General features: G+C 36.6%; 1 protein-coding gene across 5 annotated transcripts in view; it reads right to left on the bottom strand.

Moving 5' to 3' along the window:
- The window catches only part of lrp1bb (low density lipoprotein receptor-related protein 1Bb), a 503881-nt gene that overhangs the window by 63603 nt on the left and 416977 nt on the right, over positions 1-23301 (bottom strand). For all 5 annotated transcript variants that reach the window (XR_007441266.1, XM_049485229.1, XM_049485230.1 and 2 more), the window contains 8 exons: positions 22226-22414; positions 21987-22135; positions 20612-20705; positions 19922-20038; positions 17896-18015; positions 12182-12301; positions 6422-6538; positions 4212-4318 (listed from right to left, as the gene is read on the bottom strand). Coding sequence is in view for 4 of the 5 variants with exons in the window: in XM_049485229.1 (XP_049341186.1) it covers positions 4212-4318; positions 6422-6538; positions 12182-12301; positions 17896-18015; positions 19922-20038; positions 20612-20705; positions 21987-22135; positions 22226-22414 (1013 nt within the window). In the remaining variant the exon portion in view is untranslated. The remainder of the gene's footprint in view (positions 1-4211; positions 4319-6421; positions 6539-12181; positions 12302-17895; positions 18016-19921; positions 20039-20611; positions 20706-21986; positions 22136-22225; positions 22415-23301) is intronic.

Below are 23301 nucleotides of genomic sequence, written 5' to 3'. Positions count from 1 at the left end.
AAAAATATGAATTAACATTAATATTAAAATCATAAGAAGTAAAAGGTTTTTCCTTCTATTTTATTTATTTCACATCATCAGGTTTGTTTGTGTTTAGTGTTTGTAGTGTTTAAACGCACTACACCCTGTATGTAATGTAATGGTCTTTACAGTTTCATTGGTCCTACAATTATACCTTGTGGAACTCCACGATTCACAACACCTTCTGCATTAGTAATAATGATAGCTAAATAATTAGCCTGGGGTTCTCAAGAAGTTAGAAGTTAGAAGTTAGAAGTGAGAACCACTGATGTTGATGAATAAAAGAAACCACTATACTGTATATTCTCACAGTTTCTTCTTCCCTTCTCCTTTTCTTTTTCTTTTTCCTTTTCTTTTTCTTTTTTGGCAACAAGGCACCACAGGTATTTGAAGCACTACTCCACGTCCACCTCCTCGCCCCCCCCCACACACACACCCAGTCACCGGAGTTTCAAGCTCCTTCTTTATGTTGGAATCTACAACCACTGCTTTTGTCTGACACGGGCTCGTAAACAATTGCTCTTGACTATCAGGGAAGTTCTGCAGGAGACAGGGTGCAGTTTTCTGGCTGGAGTCTGAAGTGTAGAGCGTGAAGGCGAAGTGAGAGAGAGCAATGCACAACACTGCAGCTCTGCAAACACACTGGGGAGTCTGACAAACAGAAGCCTGCCAGTAAGGCAGCCCAACATCCAGGTGATAATTGGTGCGCTGAGTTGTTTTTCCTTCTTGTTTTTTTTTTCTTCTCTCTCTCGTCGTCCAGAAGCCGAGGCTGAGGCTGCGTGGTGCTAAACGCATTGAAAAATGAAAGAGCGCTATCCTAACCATTTTCAGAGCGCTGGGAATAAACCTTGGCGGTGTGTATACGGCTTCATCTATACCTACAGCGTTCGGAGCATCTGTTAGGCAAACAGCCGGGTGAGGCGTTGGAGTCGGTCTCCAGAGATTTTAAAACAAGGTAAAATAACATCCAGGTTTCCGTGACACGAGATCGTACCAGATGGTGTGTCAGACCTGTCAAATCTGTTAAAAAACACACAAGTCTGCAGTTATTAGCCCCGCTCGTGCTTCTATCAGATGAGGTCTGGTCACCCGACTGCCAGAATCCATTGATGCTTTTAAGCTCGGCCTCATTAAAAAAAAAAAAAAACTCTTAAAAGCCAATTTCGTTTTGCTCCAAGCAGCTTTTTATATCCTTTATAATCCAAGGGTTATTATGTATCACACATATTACAGTATACAGCTGCATCATGCAGAGCTAATGATCTGAACAATATCATTTATATTAATATCTCTATCATTACTACTGTAAAAGATGTTCACGCTCCAAGCAGTTCTACTCTTCTTTTCAAGCCTCGCCTCACCCAGACTTGCTCCTTGTGCTGGTCAGAAAAATCTGGCTAAACTGACCAAACGGCTTCAATCAGCATACAGCATGTTGACCAAGCAATGTTCTGCATTTCAATGATCATCTATAATCCAAATATACAGCTCTGGAAAAAAGAAAATAAGAGACCACTCAAAAATGATGAGTTTCTTTGATTTTACCAAATTGAAAACCTCTAGAATATTAATCAAGAGGAAGATGGATGATCACAAGCCATCAAACCAAGCTGAACTGCTTGAATTTTTTGCACTAGGAGTGATTAGCATAAAGTTATCCAAAAGCAGTGTGTAAGACTGGTGGAGGAGAACAAGATGCATGAAAACTGTGATTAAAACCAGGGTTATTCCACCAAATATTGATGTCTGGACTCTTAAAACTTTATGAATATTATTATTATTATTATTATTATTATTATTATTATTATTATTATTATTATTATTATTATTATTATTTGCATTATTTGAGGACTGAAAGCTCTGCATCTTTTTTGTTATTTTAGCCATTTTCCATTTTCTGCAAATAAATGCTCTAAATGACAATATTTTTATTTGGAATGTGGGAGAAATGTTGTCTGTAGTTTATAGAATAAAACAACAACGTTCATTTTACTCAAACATATAGCTATAAATAGCAAAATCAGAGAAACTGATTAAAAAAACTGAAGTGCTCTCTTAATTTTTTCAGAGCTGGATATCGTTCACTAATCTTTCACCAATCTTTTTTCACTAAATCTTTCACCAGTGATTGTTCAGCCTCACTCACAAGATAACACCGCACAAGTTGTGAGCTTTTCCAAGTTGTCCACTGAGGTAACATTTCACAGTCAAGTTACATATGCTATCCTATGAATTCTGGCATGTTAGTGTTTGTGTTTTGTAGACATCACAGAGCCTGAAAGTTGTTTTTTTTTTCTAAAATTAACTTTTTCAAATTAATCTATGATATTTAATTATTTATTATATGCAAACGACACATCTCTCATTTTCTATATAGAGTATACACTTAATAAAAAAAACAGACGGGACATACTAAAACAGGTCCAGAAGCAACCCTAAAAGAATGAAAGCTTTATATTCAATCAATACTCATTTTGGCAGTTTTACCACTTATTAACTGTTCTGTTGACTTTGGGCAGCAACTGGAGATGACTGGCATTTTGCCACTTCTCATTACAATCTGAAATATAATATTTGTCCAAACCCAACAGAAGCCAGCTATTCCCATAACATCTGAATATTATTTCACAAATCAATATTTGTAAGAATTGGGTTTACATTATTATGCTTATAATGGATTCTGGTTGGCATCCTTGTCCTTGTTTCAGTACCAGAGTTTGAGGACCACCTGCTAGATCGGGCCCAAATATCCAGCCACGTTCTGCCCGAGGCTGACCCAACCTGCCCCATAAACTTTGTCTTTGTGAGCCTGATTTAAACTAGAATTTTTTTTAGCAAGCACAGCATTAAAATTATTTTTTTTGTTTGAATGAGCGAAATCTGTTCAGAATGATGCTAATTAACATTGCAACACTGAAGAAGCATAGGCCCTATTATTTAAGAAAAATATTTATTAAGAATAGCTACTTTGCTTTATTTTACTTTGCTATATTGTATTTATCACACCATAGCTTTATTTAAAAATAAATATAGCATTAAAAAACAGACGCCTACGTCACAGACTATTTTCTTGTGCCTGACTCGACCCGGAATGAGGAAAGTGGTGGGAAGTCTCGGTCGGGTTTGGGCAGAGAATCTAAGCTCTAGATCAGGGGTTTGACAATTAAGTTCGCCATAGCATAAAGCATAGCAGGGGCCACAAAAAAAAAAAAAAAAATCAGTTTTGGAAAATTAAGTGTAATGGGATGGAGTGCTACAGACTAGTAGCTCTCAGACCCAGAAGGCTGTTGAACCCAATTGCAGAACAGCTGATCTCAAAGCAGGTAAACCCAAGAAGAAAGCAAATAAATAAATAAATAAATAAATAAACACACCGCTCCTCACGCGGGATCAAACCTTGAACTCGTGTAGTCAGGGTCGCGGTCCAAAACACTATCGCTGCCTCGGCTAGTGATTTGGGACACGGCCGGGAAAAAAATGCCCTTGTAAGAAGATAGGGAGCCCAAGAAAGGGCGGAAGAACGAGAACAGGTGGAATCTAAAGTCTCACAGAGCGCAACAGAGAGAGAGACAGGGGAGGAATATAAACAAAAGCTCCCCAGAGAAGCATTTTATTTAATTATCTTTTTTTTTTTTTTCATTACCGTTCATTTTAGTTCGAACAACCTCACAGGCCAGAAGTTTCATGCTTGCGGGCCACATCTGGCACTTCCATAATTGGTAACACTTTCATTATATTACATGTAACTTTCATTAATACATTTTTAACTAATGATCAGTAGATGTGAACAAAGCGGTAGTTAATCAGAATTTGAATATCAACAAATGCTCACACATGACACTTAATTATTAGCATGCATTTTCAAATAAAAAATGTTAGCAAATCATCAGCATTCATTCTAAAAATTCTAAAAATTAAAAAAAATAACAGTAATTAATCATTAGTTAACGGTATATTATTAAATGTTATTATATACGTTATATAAAGTGTTACCTCTATATTTTATCATTATCAAACCCTTTTCCTACATGCTAATACATACAATTCCATGTGTAGCTCCTGATTAAACACCTTGAAAAACATGCTAAGGGAATATTTAATATTTCCAGGCTCGATAAGAGCAGGTTGTAAAGGTAAGCCTCCCTCGGCTCCCTCTTGGAAAAAAAATGTGACGTCAAATGATCACTGACCTCATCTGAATTATCGACGCAGTCGTAGTCCCCGTCGCAGCGGAAGCGGGCTGAGATACAGTCCCCGTTGGCACAGGCGAAGTCCTTATGGTTACAGGTCACCGGCCCTGCATAGAAAAAAGGGGCGCAATAAGACAGCTGAGATAACACAACCCAGGCCTGAGCTCAGAACTGCAAAGTGAGCGCTAGTGAAGGACACAGAGAGAGAGAGAGAGAGAGAGAGGAAGGGGAGACAGAGGAGAAAAAACAGAGAGTGGCCATCATTTGGACATAAAGTGTCACTGTACCATCTGTTTGCCACTTTCCTGCACGTTTTGCAGGCAACGGAGAGGAGCTATCGCAGGCTAATTAGCAATGAAGTCTTTAGAAAGTGTCAAAGAGAACAGTGAGGATGTAATTCTACCAAACACTGAGCATGTGGTAGCAGATATTGCCAGTTAGCGGTGTCTGCGAGAAAAAAAAAAAAAAAAAAACTATTTTATTTTTGGCAGCTAATTGAAGATTACAGTCCACAGAAGCAGTTCAGACTGTGTAACAGTGTAGTTCCATCTACTAATGTGGGAGGAAAGATTCTGAGGTAACATAATGGAATAGAATCACATAATCTCATAATCTTATAATATATAATCTTTTTAATGATTTCAAAGACTATACTCTATTGATCAAAAGGTTTAGAACCGCCCCCAAACACATTTTTCTAGTTCTTATTAAAAGGTAAAAAGAGCAATGAACAGTGTTAGAGTACAAAGGTAAGCAGTAAAAAAAAAACCCAGAGCTAGTTTAGAAAAATACAAACTAAAAACAAACATACAAAATGTAATTGTAATTAGGTAATATTGTATGCAGAAATTAAGTAAAGTTTACTAAAAGAAAGGATTGACTGCAGTTCAGTTCACTTATTTACTCTATGTAACATTTAAGTCTTGAAAGCGAGTTGAAGTTACTTAAATTTATCTGAAATTAAGTTTACTTGAAAAAAGCAAATGCAGAAAGTTGCGAAACTTTTTTTAACCCCTTGTGTGGTGTTCGGGTCTGTGGGACCCGTTTTCATTTTTCATCAAATGATACAAAAAAAATATTTTTTTCTAACTCAAACTCATTGGCATTGGCTCATTTTTTGTGAACAACATATATCAAAACACATCTTCGATAAACACCCCCCCCCCCCACACACACACACATTTATATTACATAAAGTATGTTTAGCCAAGGGCTAATAAACATTGCTTCATTTGTAAATTTGAAACTGAACAAATTTTCTACTCATATCTTGAGTTTAATTCATTTTCTTTTACATTTTATTAAAAAACTAATAAAAAAAGAGTAGCACTTTTTGAAAGAAATGTAACATAAGAAAGGTAAAGGGCAAATATTAACCATGTGAGCTGTTTATATTGCTTGCAATTTAGGTGAAGCAAGCATGTGTAAAGCATTTTAATGTAAAATTGCTTCATTTTGCTGAATCAAATACAAGTAACAAAGTAAACGAGTAACAAAAATATGAACACCACACAAGGGTTAAGTGCATTTTACTCATAATTTTTTTTCAGTGTGTGTGAGCTCCACGCTCCGAATCTGCACAGATCTGATTGGCTGAGGAGAGCATTTGGTGATCTTAAAACACACGTGATTGGTCTGCGAGTTTACTGCGCTGCAAAGCACGTATACCATGCCAAAACAAGAAAACCACTTTAAATAAACACTGGCAAAATTAAATTCGCCTCAATAGTTTATCGGTTTGGGTCTGCATTGGACATTGTATATTTATATATTAGTGACCTCTATAATAGATAATAAAAATGGAGAAGTGTTCTAAAACCTTTTATCAGACGTTTTAGAGCCCTCCCCATATACAGATCACACACTTGACTATAACCATCTCTCAGAGCTTTCAAAAGTCCCATTTGAGTGTAGGAAAGAGTTTCTGCAAACAAGCTGGAAGCTCCAACAGAAGCATCGTCTTTGATTTGAGAGAACTATGGCAGCCATTAACAACAGACTCACCAGACTGAAATAAACAAACAGATCCAAAGAGATGGAGAAATGAGCAAACGGAGCGAACTTCAACAAAAAAAAAAGAAGAAGAGGAAAACAGCTTTTCAAAGCAGGCCTCTGAAGAAAATGTGTAGCAGATAAAATGGCTGTGTGCAAACAGAGGCCTCCTAACAGCAGTAATGCGGAGGTATAAAAAAGGAGACAGGGCGACTCACTGCAGTTCTCCTCATCCGAGTTGTCTCCGCAGTCGTTCTGGCTGTCACATCTCCAGTGGTCCGGGATGCAGTTGTTATTCTTGCAGCGGAATTCATGAGGTCCGCAGGTCTTTTCATCTTTTTCATCAGCCGCAAACAAACACACACAGATGAAAATGGCTTCAAAAAGTGCATGAATATTAATGCGTCGCCACGGCACTTTCCACACGTAATCATCCTTTCCTCAGGGTGTCCCGCTGCATGTTTGACACAGAGTTCAAAACATGCCCGCACTCGAGAGGCTAATACAGTGTAAGATGAAGTACCTGACTGGTGCACGCGCACACACAAACACACTCATATACACACACATATATACACACATATACACACACACATATGCACACACACGTATACCCACACACACACATTCACCCTGCAGCCTCAACACTACCGCAAAAACTTACCGTCAAAAACTTTGTCACCTGGACTCACCTCTCTCTCTCTCTCCACCAAAGTAAGATTATGAAGACATTTCTTCAGTTATGTTTTTTTTTTCCCTCACCAACCTATCTATACAGATATACAGCGCTGAAAAAATAAATAAATAGAGACCACTTAAAAAAAGATGAGTTTCTTTGATTTTACCAAATCGAAAACCCCTGGAATATTAATCAAGAGGAAGACGGATGATCACAAGCCATCAATCCAAGCTGGAGTGGAATAAAGTTATCCAAAAGCAGTGTGTAAGACTGGTGGAGGAGAACATGATGCAAAGATGAAAACTGAAAACTGTGATAACCAACCAGGGTTATTCCACCATATATTGTATGAACATTGTTATGAACTCAAAACTTTAAACTTTATGAATATGAACTTTTTTTTTTTTTTTGCATTATTTGAGACCTAAAAGCTCTGCATCTTTTTCTTTATTTTGATCATTTCTCATGTATTTTCTGCAAATGGAAATTTTCTAAATGACAATATTTCTAATTGAAATTTGGGAGAAATGTTGTCTGTAGTCTATAGAATAAAAAAAAGTTAATTTGACTCAAACATATACCTATAAATAGTAAAATCTTAATTTTTCCAAGGCTGTATATGAATATGTATAAAATATATATATTCAGCTTTTTTTTCTTTTATATCAGAACACACTTAAAGCAGAGCAGAGATCAATTTACACCAAGCTAAAGAGAAGAAGAAAAAAAAAACATATTCAGTTTCATATTCAGTTCTAGGCCCGGTAGTAGACTATAGACTGTACTTATAAAGAGCTAACAGCACAAAAAAAACAAAAAAAAAATAAAAAAGCTGCTTTCTTTTCTTCCCCTGGATGCAAGATCTCTGTAGCACTCTCATTACTGTTAAGGGGAAAAAAGTGAGAGCGCCTTCTCAAGACCCTCAGACAGATTACTCTATTTAAACGCTGGCTAATGGGTTTCAACATCATAAAACTACAGCCAGAGTGAAAAGAGAGCTTCTAAAAGACTGTCAAAAGAAGACACCAGCTAAGAAAATAACACTCCATCAACCAAAACAGTAAAAGCAGTATTTTTTTTTTACAGTTACAATAAAATGACTTCTAATTAAGACAGCTATTTTCACAGTTTATAATAGATCAGAAAGAATAATGACTACATTTCTCTTAATAAACTCACATCATCTACAATAATACAGTAAAATACATGAACTGCTGACATCCTGTGCAGTGCTGTAGTGTTATAAGTTCATCAAGAAGAAGAAGAAGAAGAAGAAAAAGAGAACTGTCATGGTGAACAAGTTTTAATGAATCAAGCACATTCCTTTTATTCAGTTTTTGCCTATACCAAAGGAAAAGCAGCACAGACTCCTCTACTGCCGACATATTTAACTCTAGCCTGACATTTTACAGATCCTAGGATTTGTCCTATATCCACCCTGTGATTACTAAGAGTATCAACCACCACAGGAGCATACATTGGCTTGAACAAGAACCTTTTTACCTTCCGGCAAGACGATGACCCTAAAGATACAGCCACAGAGCTACAGTGGAATAGTTTAGATCAAAGATTATTCATTTGTTGGAATGGCCCAGTCATAGTCTTAGCTGACCTAAATCCCAATAGGATTCTGTGACTATAAAACTACTTGAGCTGTTTTATAAAGACAAATTAGGCAAAAATCTCTAGATGTGCAAAGCTGGTAGAGACGAAGCCCAAAAGACTTGCAGCCGTAAATGCAGCGACAGGTGGCTGTACTAAGTATTGCTATAGGGGGCTGAAAAACATGCACCATTTTCATTCCACTTCACAATTACGTGTTACTGTGTGTTGGTCTATCACTTAAAATCTCAATTAAATTAGTAAATAAATGTACGTAAAAAAGTTCAAGGAGTATGAATACTTTTTTAAGCCACTGTAAGCATTTGTGTTTGTGTAAAAGAGTGTGGAATCTATTGTGGCAGTGTATCTGTTTTATTATATGTATAATAACTTAATTGTCTCTTCTCACCGAGGATTTATCTTGTAAAGAAAGTTAATGTAAAAGAGAGAGAGTTTCCTTTCAGGTCATTCTGGATCATTTTTTTCATTGATTTGTTTGTCATCATATCTTTACACAATTTAAAAGGTGATTTAAAAGGAGCACTGACGTAATATTGTTGTCTACCATCACAATCGCACTGGTGTGCTGCAATAGCACTGTGACAATCTGTGGACTGAAAACAGCCCGATCGGAAATAAACATCTAGAAGTACACGCAGGCTGTCATGGAGAAAGTGTTACATGACAGAGAAATCAATAGAGGAAGACAGAGAGGGAGACAGATACACCTTTAGTTGAAGAGCCGCGAGCTCTCTCTTTCGTTGACGGGGGGGGGGGGGCGGGGGGGGAGGGGGATGGGGGGGTATTGTTGTGCGTTCCAACACAAACCGGGTTAGTGATAATCCATAAAACTCATATTCCTAGCCGAGGAGATCCCACCAATTTTCTTAATCAAACCAGTGGATAAAATGTTTTCTTTTCAGAGCGGCACCGCCATCAATTCTGCTTTCATCGCCAACAGCAGGAAAAAGCAAAAAAAAAAAGAGACTTGTTACACTTGCCGGAGAACATCGCTGCGGTTCTGTAATTAACAGGGCCTGTGTTTAAATTAAACCACAAAGCACTGCAGCAGGTGATCTTCTTTTCAGATAAGGATAAGAGGATAAACCCAAAAGACAAACAGAAGGATTATCCACAATGCACATGAAGCTTCAAAACCGAGCAAAAAAAAAAAAAAAAATTAAATAAAATACACAAACGAGTGTTACATCTGGCGGAGAGGTGGGTGTATACTTTCCTTCTTTCTTTTTACTTCAAGCTTTTGAGGAGTGTTTTCCATTCTCCTTTTCTCTCCCTCTCTCTCCCTCTCTTTTTTTTTCAATTTATTTATTTATTTATTTATTTTTTTTTAACAGAGGAAAACCGCTCTCAGCGCTATCTTAATCCAAAACCCGCCAGCTTCTTCATCACTTTAAAGCTGAGGAACTTTAAAAAGTCTGATGGGAAATATTTGCGGCAAAGCAGTGATAGATCGTGGGATAATCCATCCACTGCCAGGCTGAAAGAGCAGATGCTCTTCAGGCATTTTTAGTGAAAGATGAAAAATAACAGAGCTCGAAAGATAAATATCTGACCTGCAGGGGTTACTCTACCCTTTTTTTTAGATCCAGGAAACACTGATTCACACCTAACGCTACATCTCCTATTGATGTTTCTTTGTTATTTAACATTAATTCACATTACATTAATTGTAGTGACTATATAAAGCCTCTAATTAACTGGTGCTGTATTTTAATTCTAATTAGTGCTTAATTTGAATGGAGACGTCAGCTGCGATATCTGATGTTTGTTACCTGTTATAAGGTCAATATCGCACCACTGAACCTCTCACTCACTGCTGCTGTCATCCTTTTGCATTTTCCTTCTCCTCATATCCTTTTTTCGGTTGTATTGCTGTGGATATTGGACATATATGGCATTTCAATGGTACATGTTGATGTGGCCAAAATAAAAATGAAAAATGTGTGTCAAACAGAAGAGAAATAATGGATTTGAATGGATTTCGCCTTCCTGTATGAATGAAGCCATTGAGGAGAATGTAAAAAAAAAGACTTCTGCAACTTCTATATAGTCACTTTCCTTTTTAAAAAAAACAATTATCTCCATTTTTGTTGATTTTTAGTTTATTACATAATTTGAACAGACAAACTGACCCTTACACTGTGCCAAAATTTCTTGATGAACGGACCAATAGAAACTCTTCAAAATGACCTGAAACAAACTCTTATTACATTGACTTCCATTGAAAGCTTACAATGTTTTTTTTTTCTCTCTCCTGTAAAGTGGCTGTTTTGGAGATAAGTGTTTTTCATTGGACAGCGACGATATGCTTCTATCAAAACAGATGTAAATGGTCTCAAATTAAAGCTTAAATTGAAACTAATTGAAATTATTTCATTGAAATTCAAATGCTCTGGAATCTTTGCTAAAGCAAACCAGCACATTAGAAGCCCTATTGTACACAAAAGCACTGCACTGTTAAGATACGAACGTGCCAAAGTCAGAACTCATCTGGCTCTTAAATAAAATGAATGACAACTGGCACACTGTTTTTTTTTCACAATACACCCAAAACACACCCATGATTAATAAAGAGAATTTCGTCTTTTTTTACTTAAAGACCATGGTATACCACACACTTTCACATTTTCTGTTGTCTAAAATGTACAGGGGTTGGACAATGAAACTAAAACACCTGTCATTTTAGTGTGGGATGTTTCATGGCTAAATTGGAGCAGCCTGGTGGCCAATCATCATTAATTGCACATTATTGCACCAGTAAGAGCAGAAAGAGTGTGAAGGTTCAATTATCAGGGTAAGAGCACAGTTTTGCTCAAAATATTGCAATGCACACAACATTATGGGTGCAGACCAGAGTTCAAAAGAGGACAAACTGTTGGTGCACGTCTTGCTGGTGCATCTGTGGGCGCATCCAAGAGCCACGGTATCCAGGGTAATGTCAGCATACCACCAAGAAGGACGAATCACATCCAACAGGATTAACTGTGGATGCTGTAAGAGGAAGCTGTCGGGTGCTAACCCGAATTGTATCCAAAAAACATAAAACCACGGCTGATCAAATCACGGCAGAATTCAATGTGCACCTCAACTCTTCTGTTTCCACCAGAACTGTCCGTCACCACAATAAATTATTGTGGTCTAAATTGTCCAACTCCTGTACATATAAGTAAATGCATGAATAAATAACTAAAATTAAGGAGAAGGTAAGGAGAAGATTCAGTTCAGTATATCTAAATGACATTTCTTTATCATATTCAAGAACTATTCAAAATCATGTAGCGGCTCCTTAGATAATCACATGCAGGATAATTCAGCCTGCCCACACTGTTCTCTGCTGGAATGACAACTCCAGAGAATTTGTATGATGAGTGAATCAGCACTATCAGTGATCAGGACACGTCTGAAGGGAGGAATGCAATATGTGCAGCTCTTGCTGATGTGCTACTGTCCAACTAAATCAGACGTTTAGGCAACAAAACAGGCCCTGGGGAATTGTTACAAGCCACCGTTAATAAAAGCCGAGTGGTTCTTGATTAAGGCTGGCCTCACTCCATCAGTGAGCGAGGAGACTGTGGAAGCATGCAGAATTCACATTAGCCCCAATCACAGCCTCCCACAGCCCGCCGAGGTCAGGAGAGGGACGGTGATTTGTGAATAATACGGCTGGATCACTCACCACAGTTGGCTTCGTCGGAGCCGTCGGCACAGTCGGGGTCCTCGTCGCACACCCACAGCTTGGAGATGCAGTGCATGGTGGACTTACACTGGAACTGGTCCGGGGAACACGTGCTCTCAGCTGACACGTGTTTAACGATGGTCCAAAAGAGAGGAGAGAGAGAGTGATATGTGTTTTAGATAAAGCAGAGTGACAGTATTTTACTAGAACTTACAAATCTGTCATTTAAAAGATAGTATAATATACTGGTGCATCTCAAAAAATTTAATATCACTAAAAAAAAAAACTTTATTAAATGTGAAACTAATATATTATGTAGATGTATTACACATAAAGTGATCTAGCCAATAAAACCCCAAAAATAAGTGGCTCAGAAAATTCTAATATTATATAAGACTAATTGGTACTTTTGGCAGTGTGCCAAGTCCTGCTGGAAAATGAAATCCGCATCCGGTTAGGATATTGAACATTTTTACAGGTACAAATTCACTGGACTTTTATTCACTGAAACGTGGACACACATATACATACACAATATATATATATATATATATATATATATATATATATATATATATATACAGACACACACACACACACACTTTATCTCTGTCATGGACTCATGTCATTTATAAATAATATTTAAAGTAAATTTTATTCTTTTTTTTCTTTTGTTTACATTATTTTTGCTTATCTTTGTCTATATGCTTGGTTGACTGGAGTTTTCTTACATTGCAAATCTTAGTATTTTTATTTTTCCACCTAGATATTTTGCACTTTAAATTGCGTAGTTTAAAAGTTAAAAAAAAAAAATTAACTTTGTAATATTGTGTGAGCAGACTGTCGTTTCAAGCATTTCACTGCAGGTCATACTGTGTATTACTATGTATGTGACAAATAAATTTGAAATTTGATTTTTTATAAAAAATGTCAGCAGAGGAGACCAAACCATCACTGATTGGTGGAAACTTCACACTAGACCTCAAGCAGCTTAGACTGTGTGTCTCTCCACTCTTCCTCCAACCTGGTTTGGAGTACCATGTCATCTGCTGGTGTTGGTCCACTGTGTTAAATCAAGTCCAAAGTCAGTGCAGTTTTGTTTTCCCACAAAATCTTACAGCACTTCATGCTTCCCTCTGCTGAAACTTTTATGGAGATGCGGATTTCATTTTCCAGCAGGACTTGACACACTACACACTGTCAAAAGTCCCAAATACTGTAGTCTTATATAATATTCTAATTTTCTAAGACACTGATTTTTGGGTTTTTATTGGCTGTAAACCAAGCATAATCATCAACAATAAAATAAATAAACACTTAAAATATAGCACTCTGTGTTTAATACATCTATATAATATATGAGTTTCACATTTTGAACTGACTATAACTGAAATAAAGTAACGTTTCTATTATATTCTACTTTTTTTTTAAGGTACTAGTAAACTAAAGCTGATACTGTGATACTTTAACAGTGGTCTAAATGGTTTAGAGATGATTATTTATAAGTGAGAATGAGCTGTCAAACCATCAAAACAACAGACACTCCATCTATAATGGGAAAGGTCATGTGAAAGCCTCATTAAGTTGAAATAAACAAAGAAACACTGGAGATCTTCTCTTCTCTTTACAAGATCAATTACAAACATAACTGTCAGACTGCAGAGGATGATGGCTGACAAACACTTAAAGAGTTAATAGGGCTCATTTAATGCTTTTGAGCATGTTTAGGCTGAATTTGCCCTACAAATTTCCAAACAAAAAAACAGTTTTCCATGTAAGCAAACACTAGAAATGCTCTAAAAAAGCTTCTTATCTGCAATATGTGTTTATTTGCTCAGTAAAACAACAAAAGAACACAAAAGAAATATCTCCTTATTATTTAGTTTTTGACGTTTATGTTAAAAAAAAAAGTATTTTATTTCTTGAGAAAACAGTACAGTTTAGCTAAATTACATACGTTTAACAAATACAAAAGATGCTGAAAAACTGCTAAAATGCTAAAAAGCTCTTTATCTGCTTCATTTGCTCAGCAAAACACACACAAAAAAATCCTCACAGGAGTCTAGCTTTATTTTTCATTATCATCAACACCTGGTTTGGTAAATCAGTGCTTAATGATGTTAAATCATGTAAGCTTGTATGAAGAAAATAAATATATGCACTGGTTAGAGAATTTGGGAGAAATCACCATATTGGTTCACCAAGATATAGGTCATATTAGATCACAAGGTACCAATTACTGTCTTCCAAACTATACTACGAAAAAGGGTATGGTTTATATAGGCCACCAACATTAGCTTGAAATCAAATATAAGGGGTTAAGGGGGTTAGTAACATTAGTGTGAAATACTAACTGAAAGACGGAGTCGTCTTCATGTAAAAGCTACACGTTTGCAAGCATTTCTAGCTGCACATGCAGGACTGTGGTTAGGTTAGCGTAGCTTGCTTTAGCTCAGCATTAGCTCAGCATTAGCTTAGCTTAGCCTGGCTGATTACTGTTTAGACTGAGGCCGAGGTGACTGATGGATTTTCTTTCTTTTCTTTTCACCAAAGACGATCCAGCACAGCAGGCTGCGTAAGAGCGTGCCTTGGCTGGACGCTAGCCTGTGCTAGGCTAATGCTACTGCTGCTGGTGCTGCTGGAGGTGATGATACTAAAATGTCTTGTGTATATATGCTGTTACTCGGCAATATGTCCGCAGACTGATACAGATTTAGTGTGAGAATGCAGTGCTGTTATCACAAATATCAGCACGTTTGGAACACCTCTCAACCAATCAGATTGTGAGTTCGGAACAGATCGTATATTCTCATACTCTTTCAGCAAACACAGATAATGGAACTGTGGTATAATCACAATAAGCAGTGCCAATATTAAAGGTTATAGCACAAACCTTAAGAGTATTATTGCTCAAGTAACTGATGTGCTTTGATACTGTTCCACTCTAATTAACTCACCATTTAAGCTAATACGTTAGCAAAAAGCTAATACATTGAGATTATAATACAACACACTACAGTACACCCATTGTTTCGCTATATTTCCCAAAATTAAACTATTCAGCCAATTTAGCCTGAATTTGGACTGTTTTATTTTTTTTGTTTATTTTTTATTGTATGAGTCACAATACAGGGCAATAACCCAGATAAGGAATTATTTATTTGCTACATATAAATATAGTCACTCTAAATAGCAGCTTTACTGCAGAAGAAAAAATAAACAGCATTTTTCAGAAGTAAATGTAAAAAGATTTTTTTTGTTCCATTCATCATGAAAACTCAACAATGTCAAAAACAACTGACAAGCTTTAAATAATGCCAAAATGTAAAATACAAGTTTTCTGCTATTTCTGTGTGATAGCAGTTATCTATTAGCTATACAGGCTTTGGTACATGAACCTACATTTCTGTCACAACTACAATAAAAATGTAGAACACAGAATCTTTGCTGTTCTGTGAGTGAAACCTACATCTGAAGAACGAAATCCTCCTTCCAACAAGCAGCTACTTTATTGTTCAGTGACATCTAATTCTACCTTTGGCAGGAAAGGCCTTTCAGTCTCCACTCTACTCCACACTTCTGAATGCCTAATCAGTGCCTGGCTTCACTGCAGCTCCCGCCCAGCTGAGAATCATTCAGTGGGATAAAAGCTACTTTGAGATCTGTCAGTCTGGATCATTAATATTCCTGAGGGAAAAGTGAAATTTGGGACGGTCTGTCTCATTCCGCCACAACCCTTTTCAATTTAAGAGCACGAGACCAATTACTGCCCGAGCTTAAAGGAGAAATCCAGTGTGAAATGGACTTGGGGTTTACATAGTGAAACATGATAACGAGTTTAAGAGAACTTTTGTCGAATAGCCTGCCTCCAGTTGTCACAAAAATTCTGAAATAAAGAGCTTTTATCCAATGCTCCCAACAGACTCACAATGCTAGTGATAGGGGCATATTTTTACATCATTAACAAGCTCAAAGGACAAAGCTCCACACTTCTATTTTAATAGAATTCAAATAAATTGATTGACAAACATGGATGAGTATACAGGATAGGGGAAAAGATTTTAAAATGAATTCTGTCAAAATGTTGCATGAATTCCAGCTGTTGCTGCCAATATTTCTATAGTATTAATGCATTTACTCAGCATTAATGTTGCAGTCTGTTCCCCTATCCTACCTATACATTTGTGCTCATTAGTTTCTTTATTGTAACTTAATTTAAGATGGTGGTGCCAGAGAACTACCCAAACTACAGTACTGTGTGTGTAAACAGTTTTTTTTAATAAACTGAAGAATACTGAGTACATAAACAGTGTTTTTAATAATAAACTAGTCGAAGGTACTGTGTTTATACAGTTCATTCAAAACATTGTTTATACACACAATACCTTCAAATAGTTTATGAAAAACACTGTTTATACACTCAGTACCTTCAGCTCGTTTCTTAAAAACACTGTTTATACACACAGTGTTTTTAATAATTATAAAATAGCTGAAGGTACTGTGTGTATAAACAGTGTTTTTAATAATTATAAACTAGCTGAAGTAACTGTGTGTATAAACAGTGTTTTAATCATTATAAACTAGCTGAAGGTACTGTGTGTATAAACAGTGTTTTTAATAATAATAATAATAGTACTGTGTTTATACAATACCTTCAGCTAGCTTATTATTAAAAACACTGTTTATACACACAGTACCTTCAGCTAGTTTATAATTATTAAAAACACTGTTTATAAACACAGTACCTTCAGCTAGTTTATAATTAAAAACTATGTGTGTATAAACAGTGTTTTTAATAATTATAAACTAGCTGAAGGTACTGTGTGTATAAACAGTGTTTTTAATAATTATAAACTAGCTGAAGGTACTGTGTGTATAAACAGTGTTTTTAATAATTATAAACTAGCTGAAGGTACTGTGTGTATAAACAGTGTTTTTAATAATTATAAACTAGCTGAAGGTACTGTGTGTATAAACAGTGTTTTTAATAATTATAAACTAGCTGAAGGTACTGTGTGTATAAACAGTGTTTTTAATAATTATAAACTAGCTGAAGGTACTGTGTGTATAAACAGTGTTTTTAATAATTATAAACTAGCTGAAGGTACTGTGTTTATAAACAGTGTTTTTAATAATTATAAACTAGCTGAAGGTACTGTGTGTATAAACAGTGTTTTTAATAATTATAAACTAGCTGAAGGTACTGTGTTTATAAACAGTGTTTTTAATAATTATAAACTAGCTGAAGGTACTGTGTGTATAAACAGTGTTTTAATCATTATAAACTAGCTGAAGGTACTGTGTGTATAAACAGTGTTTTAATCATTATAAACTAGCTGAAGGTACTGTGTGTATAAACAGTGTTTTAATAAACTAGCTCTGCCACTTTCAAAGCTCTCAGGGCCTTGTTTTAAATGTCAGGACCCTCAGAATTCTACTAATGAAGTGTGGAGCTACTTTAAGCTACTTGTTAATGGTTTAGAAATAGAGTTTTCTTTGTATGGGAAACTCTATGCCCCTATCACTAGCATTATAAGCCTGTTGGGAGCATCAGGTAAAAGCTCTGTATTTGGGAATGCTGGGGAGAATAAGGGGTGGGATATTCAACAAAAGTTCATACTCTTTATCTTGTTTCACTAAAACCCAAGTTCATTTCACACCAGATTTCTCCTTTAACAGCTCACTGTTAGTAAAGGAGGGTCAGCGTTTCTTACGACAGTCCGTCTCGTCCTCGCCGTCTCCACACTCGTCCTGTCCGTTGCAGCGCTGATTTATCGGGATGCACTTCTGCTTCCTGGTGCACTTGAACTGACCCGGCAGACAGATATATGTATCTGAAAGAGGAGAGAGGTGGCATTTCAGTGGATGTGCTGAGGGAATCAGGTTTCACGAGGAGCATTGCTGCAGGGTGTCATCACCCGCTGTCTACTATAAAAAGAAATTCAATTATATAAATCTAAAAGCTTTTTTTTTAAAGGTTCAATAAGAGATCCAATATACTGCTTACATCATATTATATAGCTGCTCAGCAATATTTAATATTCAACACCTCGACCTTTTATAAGTGTTAGGATGCAAATCTGTGCTGCCTGCAATATATCCAGATCACTGCTGTGAGATCAAAGTAAAAAATGCTTTCAGTTGCTTAATAATATGGATGTAATAATCCGGATTGGACATCGTATTATGGATGTCATGGTGCGGTCATGGTTCAGGCTCAGGTTAAGGTTCAGGACATGCAGTTGTATATAGAAAACACAGTGTGTGTATAGCCTCAGTAATTTGTTAATTAAAAAAAAAATCAAGATTTGCAAGCCCCACAAGTTTCCGTCTAAAAATCAAATCTAAGTCAAAAATAAACCCATTTATTTGCAGCGATTGGCTATTTCCCAGCAACACACCCAATGCTAAAATCAATGCTAAAAAGTAAAGGTGATGAGACATAGAATCAAATGATAGAGAGTCTAGTGGTGAAGTTCCTAAGCTACAACACATTTATTTAACAGAAATAGTATGAAAATGTTAATAAATATCATTTTTTCCTATGTTTTTATGACATGTTTATGTTTCTATGACATGGTAGCTTTAGAACTTTAGAACTTTGATTGCTGGCTAAAATGAAATCTCAAGTTCTTATAGAGTCTTACTCTTTATAATGCAATTTATAGCTAGATTACATTATTTATTAACAAAAAAGGTTGTAAAAGTATGATGGGGTGGAATGTCAACCTGAGTTGACACACAACTAATTTTTATGTATAGAAATGAAGGTTTGATAAGTGTATCTAATATAAACAGGGACACATATTGTATATAATCCTGTTAAAGAATAAGAAAATATACAGTATGTCTGGAGCCATTTTAGATGCAAAATTAATGAATCTAATCCAAATTCAAATGCGCAAAGTAAAACAAAATCTTTGATTAATTAGACCTACATGTACAAACAGTGCAGTTTACCATCAGGTAGGCTAGAATCAACGTATATGAGCAATGCTTATGTAGGAATGAACATTTAGCTTGGGTCACCCAAATTATTGAAATGGCCCTGCTTAATTCATACAGTTCTGTGTTGATAAACATTTGAGAAAACAGACAAAACAGATGATAATGATGTTTTACTGAACAATTTTCCATTTCTATTTCTCCATTTCTCCAAACATGGAGATCAGGTCAATTGAAAAATGTAACACACTAAATTGATTAGGTAAATTGAATAATTAATAAATTGCTCAGAAAATGTGAATATTCTAAATTGATTTGGTGTGTATGTGTAAGTGTGTGTTATGTATGTAAGTTTGTGTGTGTGTAAATGTATGTATGGCTGTGCACAGATTTGGATTGGCACTCCCTCCTGGGAAAATGCTCTAATGCCTAAAGCAGTTCTCCAGGTGGACGGCGGTTGTTTCCGGTTGAGAGTACGCTGTGTGCTACTGGCTGAGACTATTCACCGGTGTGTGGATGAGTGCAGAGTGTGAATGGTTGTATGTAAAAGGTGTAAACTGTAAAGTGGCCTTGGATTTCTAGAAATATATGAGTAAATAATGTAATAATATAAGTTGCACTTTATTCATTAATTCGTTCATTTGATTCTCTGTGATTATTCTATACATTCTGCATCATAACAGGTGGTAATAAAAAAGGAAAACTTCTCAGGATTTTTTTTTTGTTTGTTTTCTTTGCAGTGGCAATAAGAACATGGCATTTAAGTTGTGCTTTTAGAAATGCAGCTCCGCTCACCGCAGTTGGTCTCGTCCGAGTTGTCCCCACAGTCATTTTCTCCATCGCAGATAAATGGAGGGAGGGCACACAGACCTGTGCCACACTGAAAGCGCCCAGGCTGACATTTGAATTCCGCTGCGAAGGAAGAAAAAAAAAAAAAGAAAGGCTGCGATTAACAGAGAACTTGCGGGGATATCCAGCAATTTGTGCAGGGATGTGTGTTTATAAGCCTGTGGAGTGAGGTCACCTGAAATGGATTATGTGGTCGTGGTTCAATTATTCCTGTGAATGCTTGCTTGCTGAGATTTAATGCTACCTGCCCTTTTCAGAATGGCAGCGCTTCCATTTATTAACATCCGCGACTGACAGCCTGTCATTTCGTGTTTCTTCCAGATGTGAGGAGTGTAACATGCAGACCTCCATAAACAGAGTTTTCATTAAGTCAATTAGAAGAAGTGCATTCAAAGACCTGGAACATGCTCTCCTCCTTCTACCGTGAGTCACGGGGACGAGTAACCGTAATCAGCGCTCCACACAGAGAGCGCTTTATTTTCATTTGAGTCAACGCGGCGAGTGTTGAGCAACAGCGCTCTCTCCGAGGGGGGCAGAAGTGTTTAGAGGCTGGAATAACCATTACTGACAATTAGCGCTAATGATCTGTGTTGTCCATATGGCCGGTTTGGCTAATGCTATGGGTCGCACACTTACGGCAGTCTGCAGGCTCATCAGAACCGTCCCCACAGTCGTCCACGGTGTCGCACTTCCACCAAAACGGGATGCACTCATCAGTGCCACAGCGGAACTGCACAAATTCATCCGAGCGGACAGACAGACAGAAAATCAGCGAGCACATCTTGAGCGAATTATCACACACAGAGCACTGTAGAGGGGTGTAGCTCTTCAATAGCCAATGAATTCAATGGCATTTTATTGGCATTGAATTTATTGTCCATTGCTTTGCTTTGTTTTATAGTAGGTAGGTAGGTAGGTAGATAGATGCTAAATAAAATATTGATCCACAACACACATTTTTCAATTTATAATTTATGTTAGTATACCTTAAGTTAATGGAAGTTATATAAGAAGTAATCAGCATCAGGATAACTATGTCTCACTGTTAGTTAGTTAGGTATCTGCTGCTTATTGTCTTGATCTCAAACAAGGTAAAGTTACATTTTTCTTGAGACTCCCCCCCAAAAAATAGCTATGCAAAGTGACAAAGCGGTCAGTGAAGATACTGGTGAATTTAATTAAAAGATCCTTTATTTCTCTTGAATATCTTTTCAATAATACAGTGTAGAATGCCTACATTTAAGTGAGTAAGGGTGCCACCATGTTTCCCTTCTAAAAGGGAAGCTGTAGTTCTTAAAAACAAAATAAAATAAAAAAAAACTTTTAAAATCAAATAACCGCTGGATGTTAATCTACACAGATTTCTCTCCTGAAAACTGTTTATTTGGGTGAAAAAAGCACTTCCGTTTATTTACAGTAAGATTAGATTTCTATTATTTTTGTCTAAGGCTAAGTTTTCTGTGAAGTTTCTCCATCTCTAAGGCTGGGTGCAGCAGCATTAGCATTAGCCGCTAATCGCTAATCACGGCGCTAGTGGGACTTCAATGCTGCCTGACAGCATAAGACTGAGGAACCCTGAGTGTTCCAGTAACCCAACATGTCAAAAGAGCTAGCGCAGCGGTTAGCGGCTAATGCTAATGCTGCAGCACCCAGCCTTAGAGATGGAGAAACTTCACGGAAAACTCACCCTTATAATGCTGTAGTTTAGCGGAATGGCTTTACTGCTCCTTAATACCTGACTGGTAGAATTCATACATAAGGCACACTGTGGATTTTTGGGAAAATTAAATGATTTTAAGTGCTTAAAAAAATACGGTTTTGGACTTTAGATGGAGTTTAGACTACTAACACTATTATGTATGAAACAGGAATTACATTGGACCATAGCCAAACAAAATTTATGTACAGTATTTGCCAAAATGTGTTCATGTGTCTTCTTTCAAAGTTTTAAACTCAAAGGCTCCTAATTCTGGACCTATAAGATGGCGTGAAAGAGCATGAGCTTCCTGACCTGGCTGGACGTGCAGTTGGAGAGGCAGGTTTTGTTATCAGCAGCCAGGTAGAAGTTAGTGGGACAAGCACACTTGTGACCTCCACCAGGAGACAAAAGGCACAAGTGACTGCAGCCTCCATTAGCCACCTGACACTGGTGTTTGGGTACTAGAACAAAGAAAAACAAGGGATTTAAAGAAAAGATACTCAAAACAGTACAGTCTCAGTACACTACAGTACAGTACAGGGAATCCTTACCCTCAGGCTGGCGTAAAGGGTGATAAACCGTTATGGATTTAATGGCTTGCCAGGAATTGAGGAGCTCGACAGCGTGGGCACCAGAGGTTTTGTGTGCGCGGCGAAGCGACTTCGATTTGCCATCTGTCCAATAGATGAAGTCTTCGAACAAGGTCAGCCCCATCACACCCTGGATATGATCGTGAGGAACTAGGGTGGAAAGCATCAGTTACACAATTCATTAGTTAAATCAGAAACTACATTTCTCATATTTATGTCTAGTATTTGAAAACAGGGATGTCCTTAATCACATTTTTTGCCCAAGAGCGCAGGACATTTGAGTTTGAGTATCTGCTGATACCAATTCCCGATCCAATACTATCCGATGGCTATTCAGTAAAAATAAGTAAATAAATAAATAAAGTTTTTTTTTTGTTAATGTGTAATTATTATTAAAACAACAATATTTAAGATTTGATTAAAACTTTTTGCACAAAATTAACAAGTAATAAATGGCCATATAAACTTTTTTCATTTACTGTAAATATGTATATTTTCTTAAGTAAAAAAAAATAAACAAACAAAAAAAATGTCACACAACAACAATTCTGTGATTAATCATAATTAAGATCATGATTTTTTTTTTCTAAATGCTGATAGTTATGTTTTTTTTTGGTTTTTTTTTGAGGGAGACTAACTATAAGAGTAATAATAGTGTAGTATCATTTATTAGGCTTGGCAGACTAGATTTAGGCTTAGACTTAGGCTTGATTTTTTATTTTATTTTACTGTATTAATATTATGCAATAATACACTCGAGGTTCGTACTATAACATGTAATATTGCCTATGACTGCAGCACAGCAGTGCCAATATTACATGTTATAGCACAAACCTTGATTGTATTATTGCGATTATACCACAGTTCTATTATCACTGTTTTTTGAAAGATTTTGAGTAAAAGAGGTTGAGAAAATACTGTGAGAATATCTGTTTGGTTATAAAAACTCCGCGAGTTGAAATAGTTCCATTGCTGCTCTGTTTGTGTCACGGATGACCCAGGCAGGGTGACGAGGAAAGCGGACACAAGTGCAGGTA

Source organism: Astyanax mexicanus, chromosome 11 (assembly GCF_023375975.1).
Source record: "Astyanax mexicanus isolate ESR-SI-001 chromosome 11, AstMex3_surface, whole genome shotgun sequence".
Classification (NCBI taxonomy): Eukaryota; Metazoa; Chordata; class Actinopteri; order Characiformes; family Acestrorhamphidae; genus Astyanax; species Astyanax mexicanus.
The sequence above is the reverse complement of the archived record's forward strand: the minus strand, read 5'-3'. Positions and strand labels throughout refer to the sequence as shown.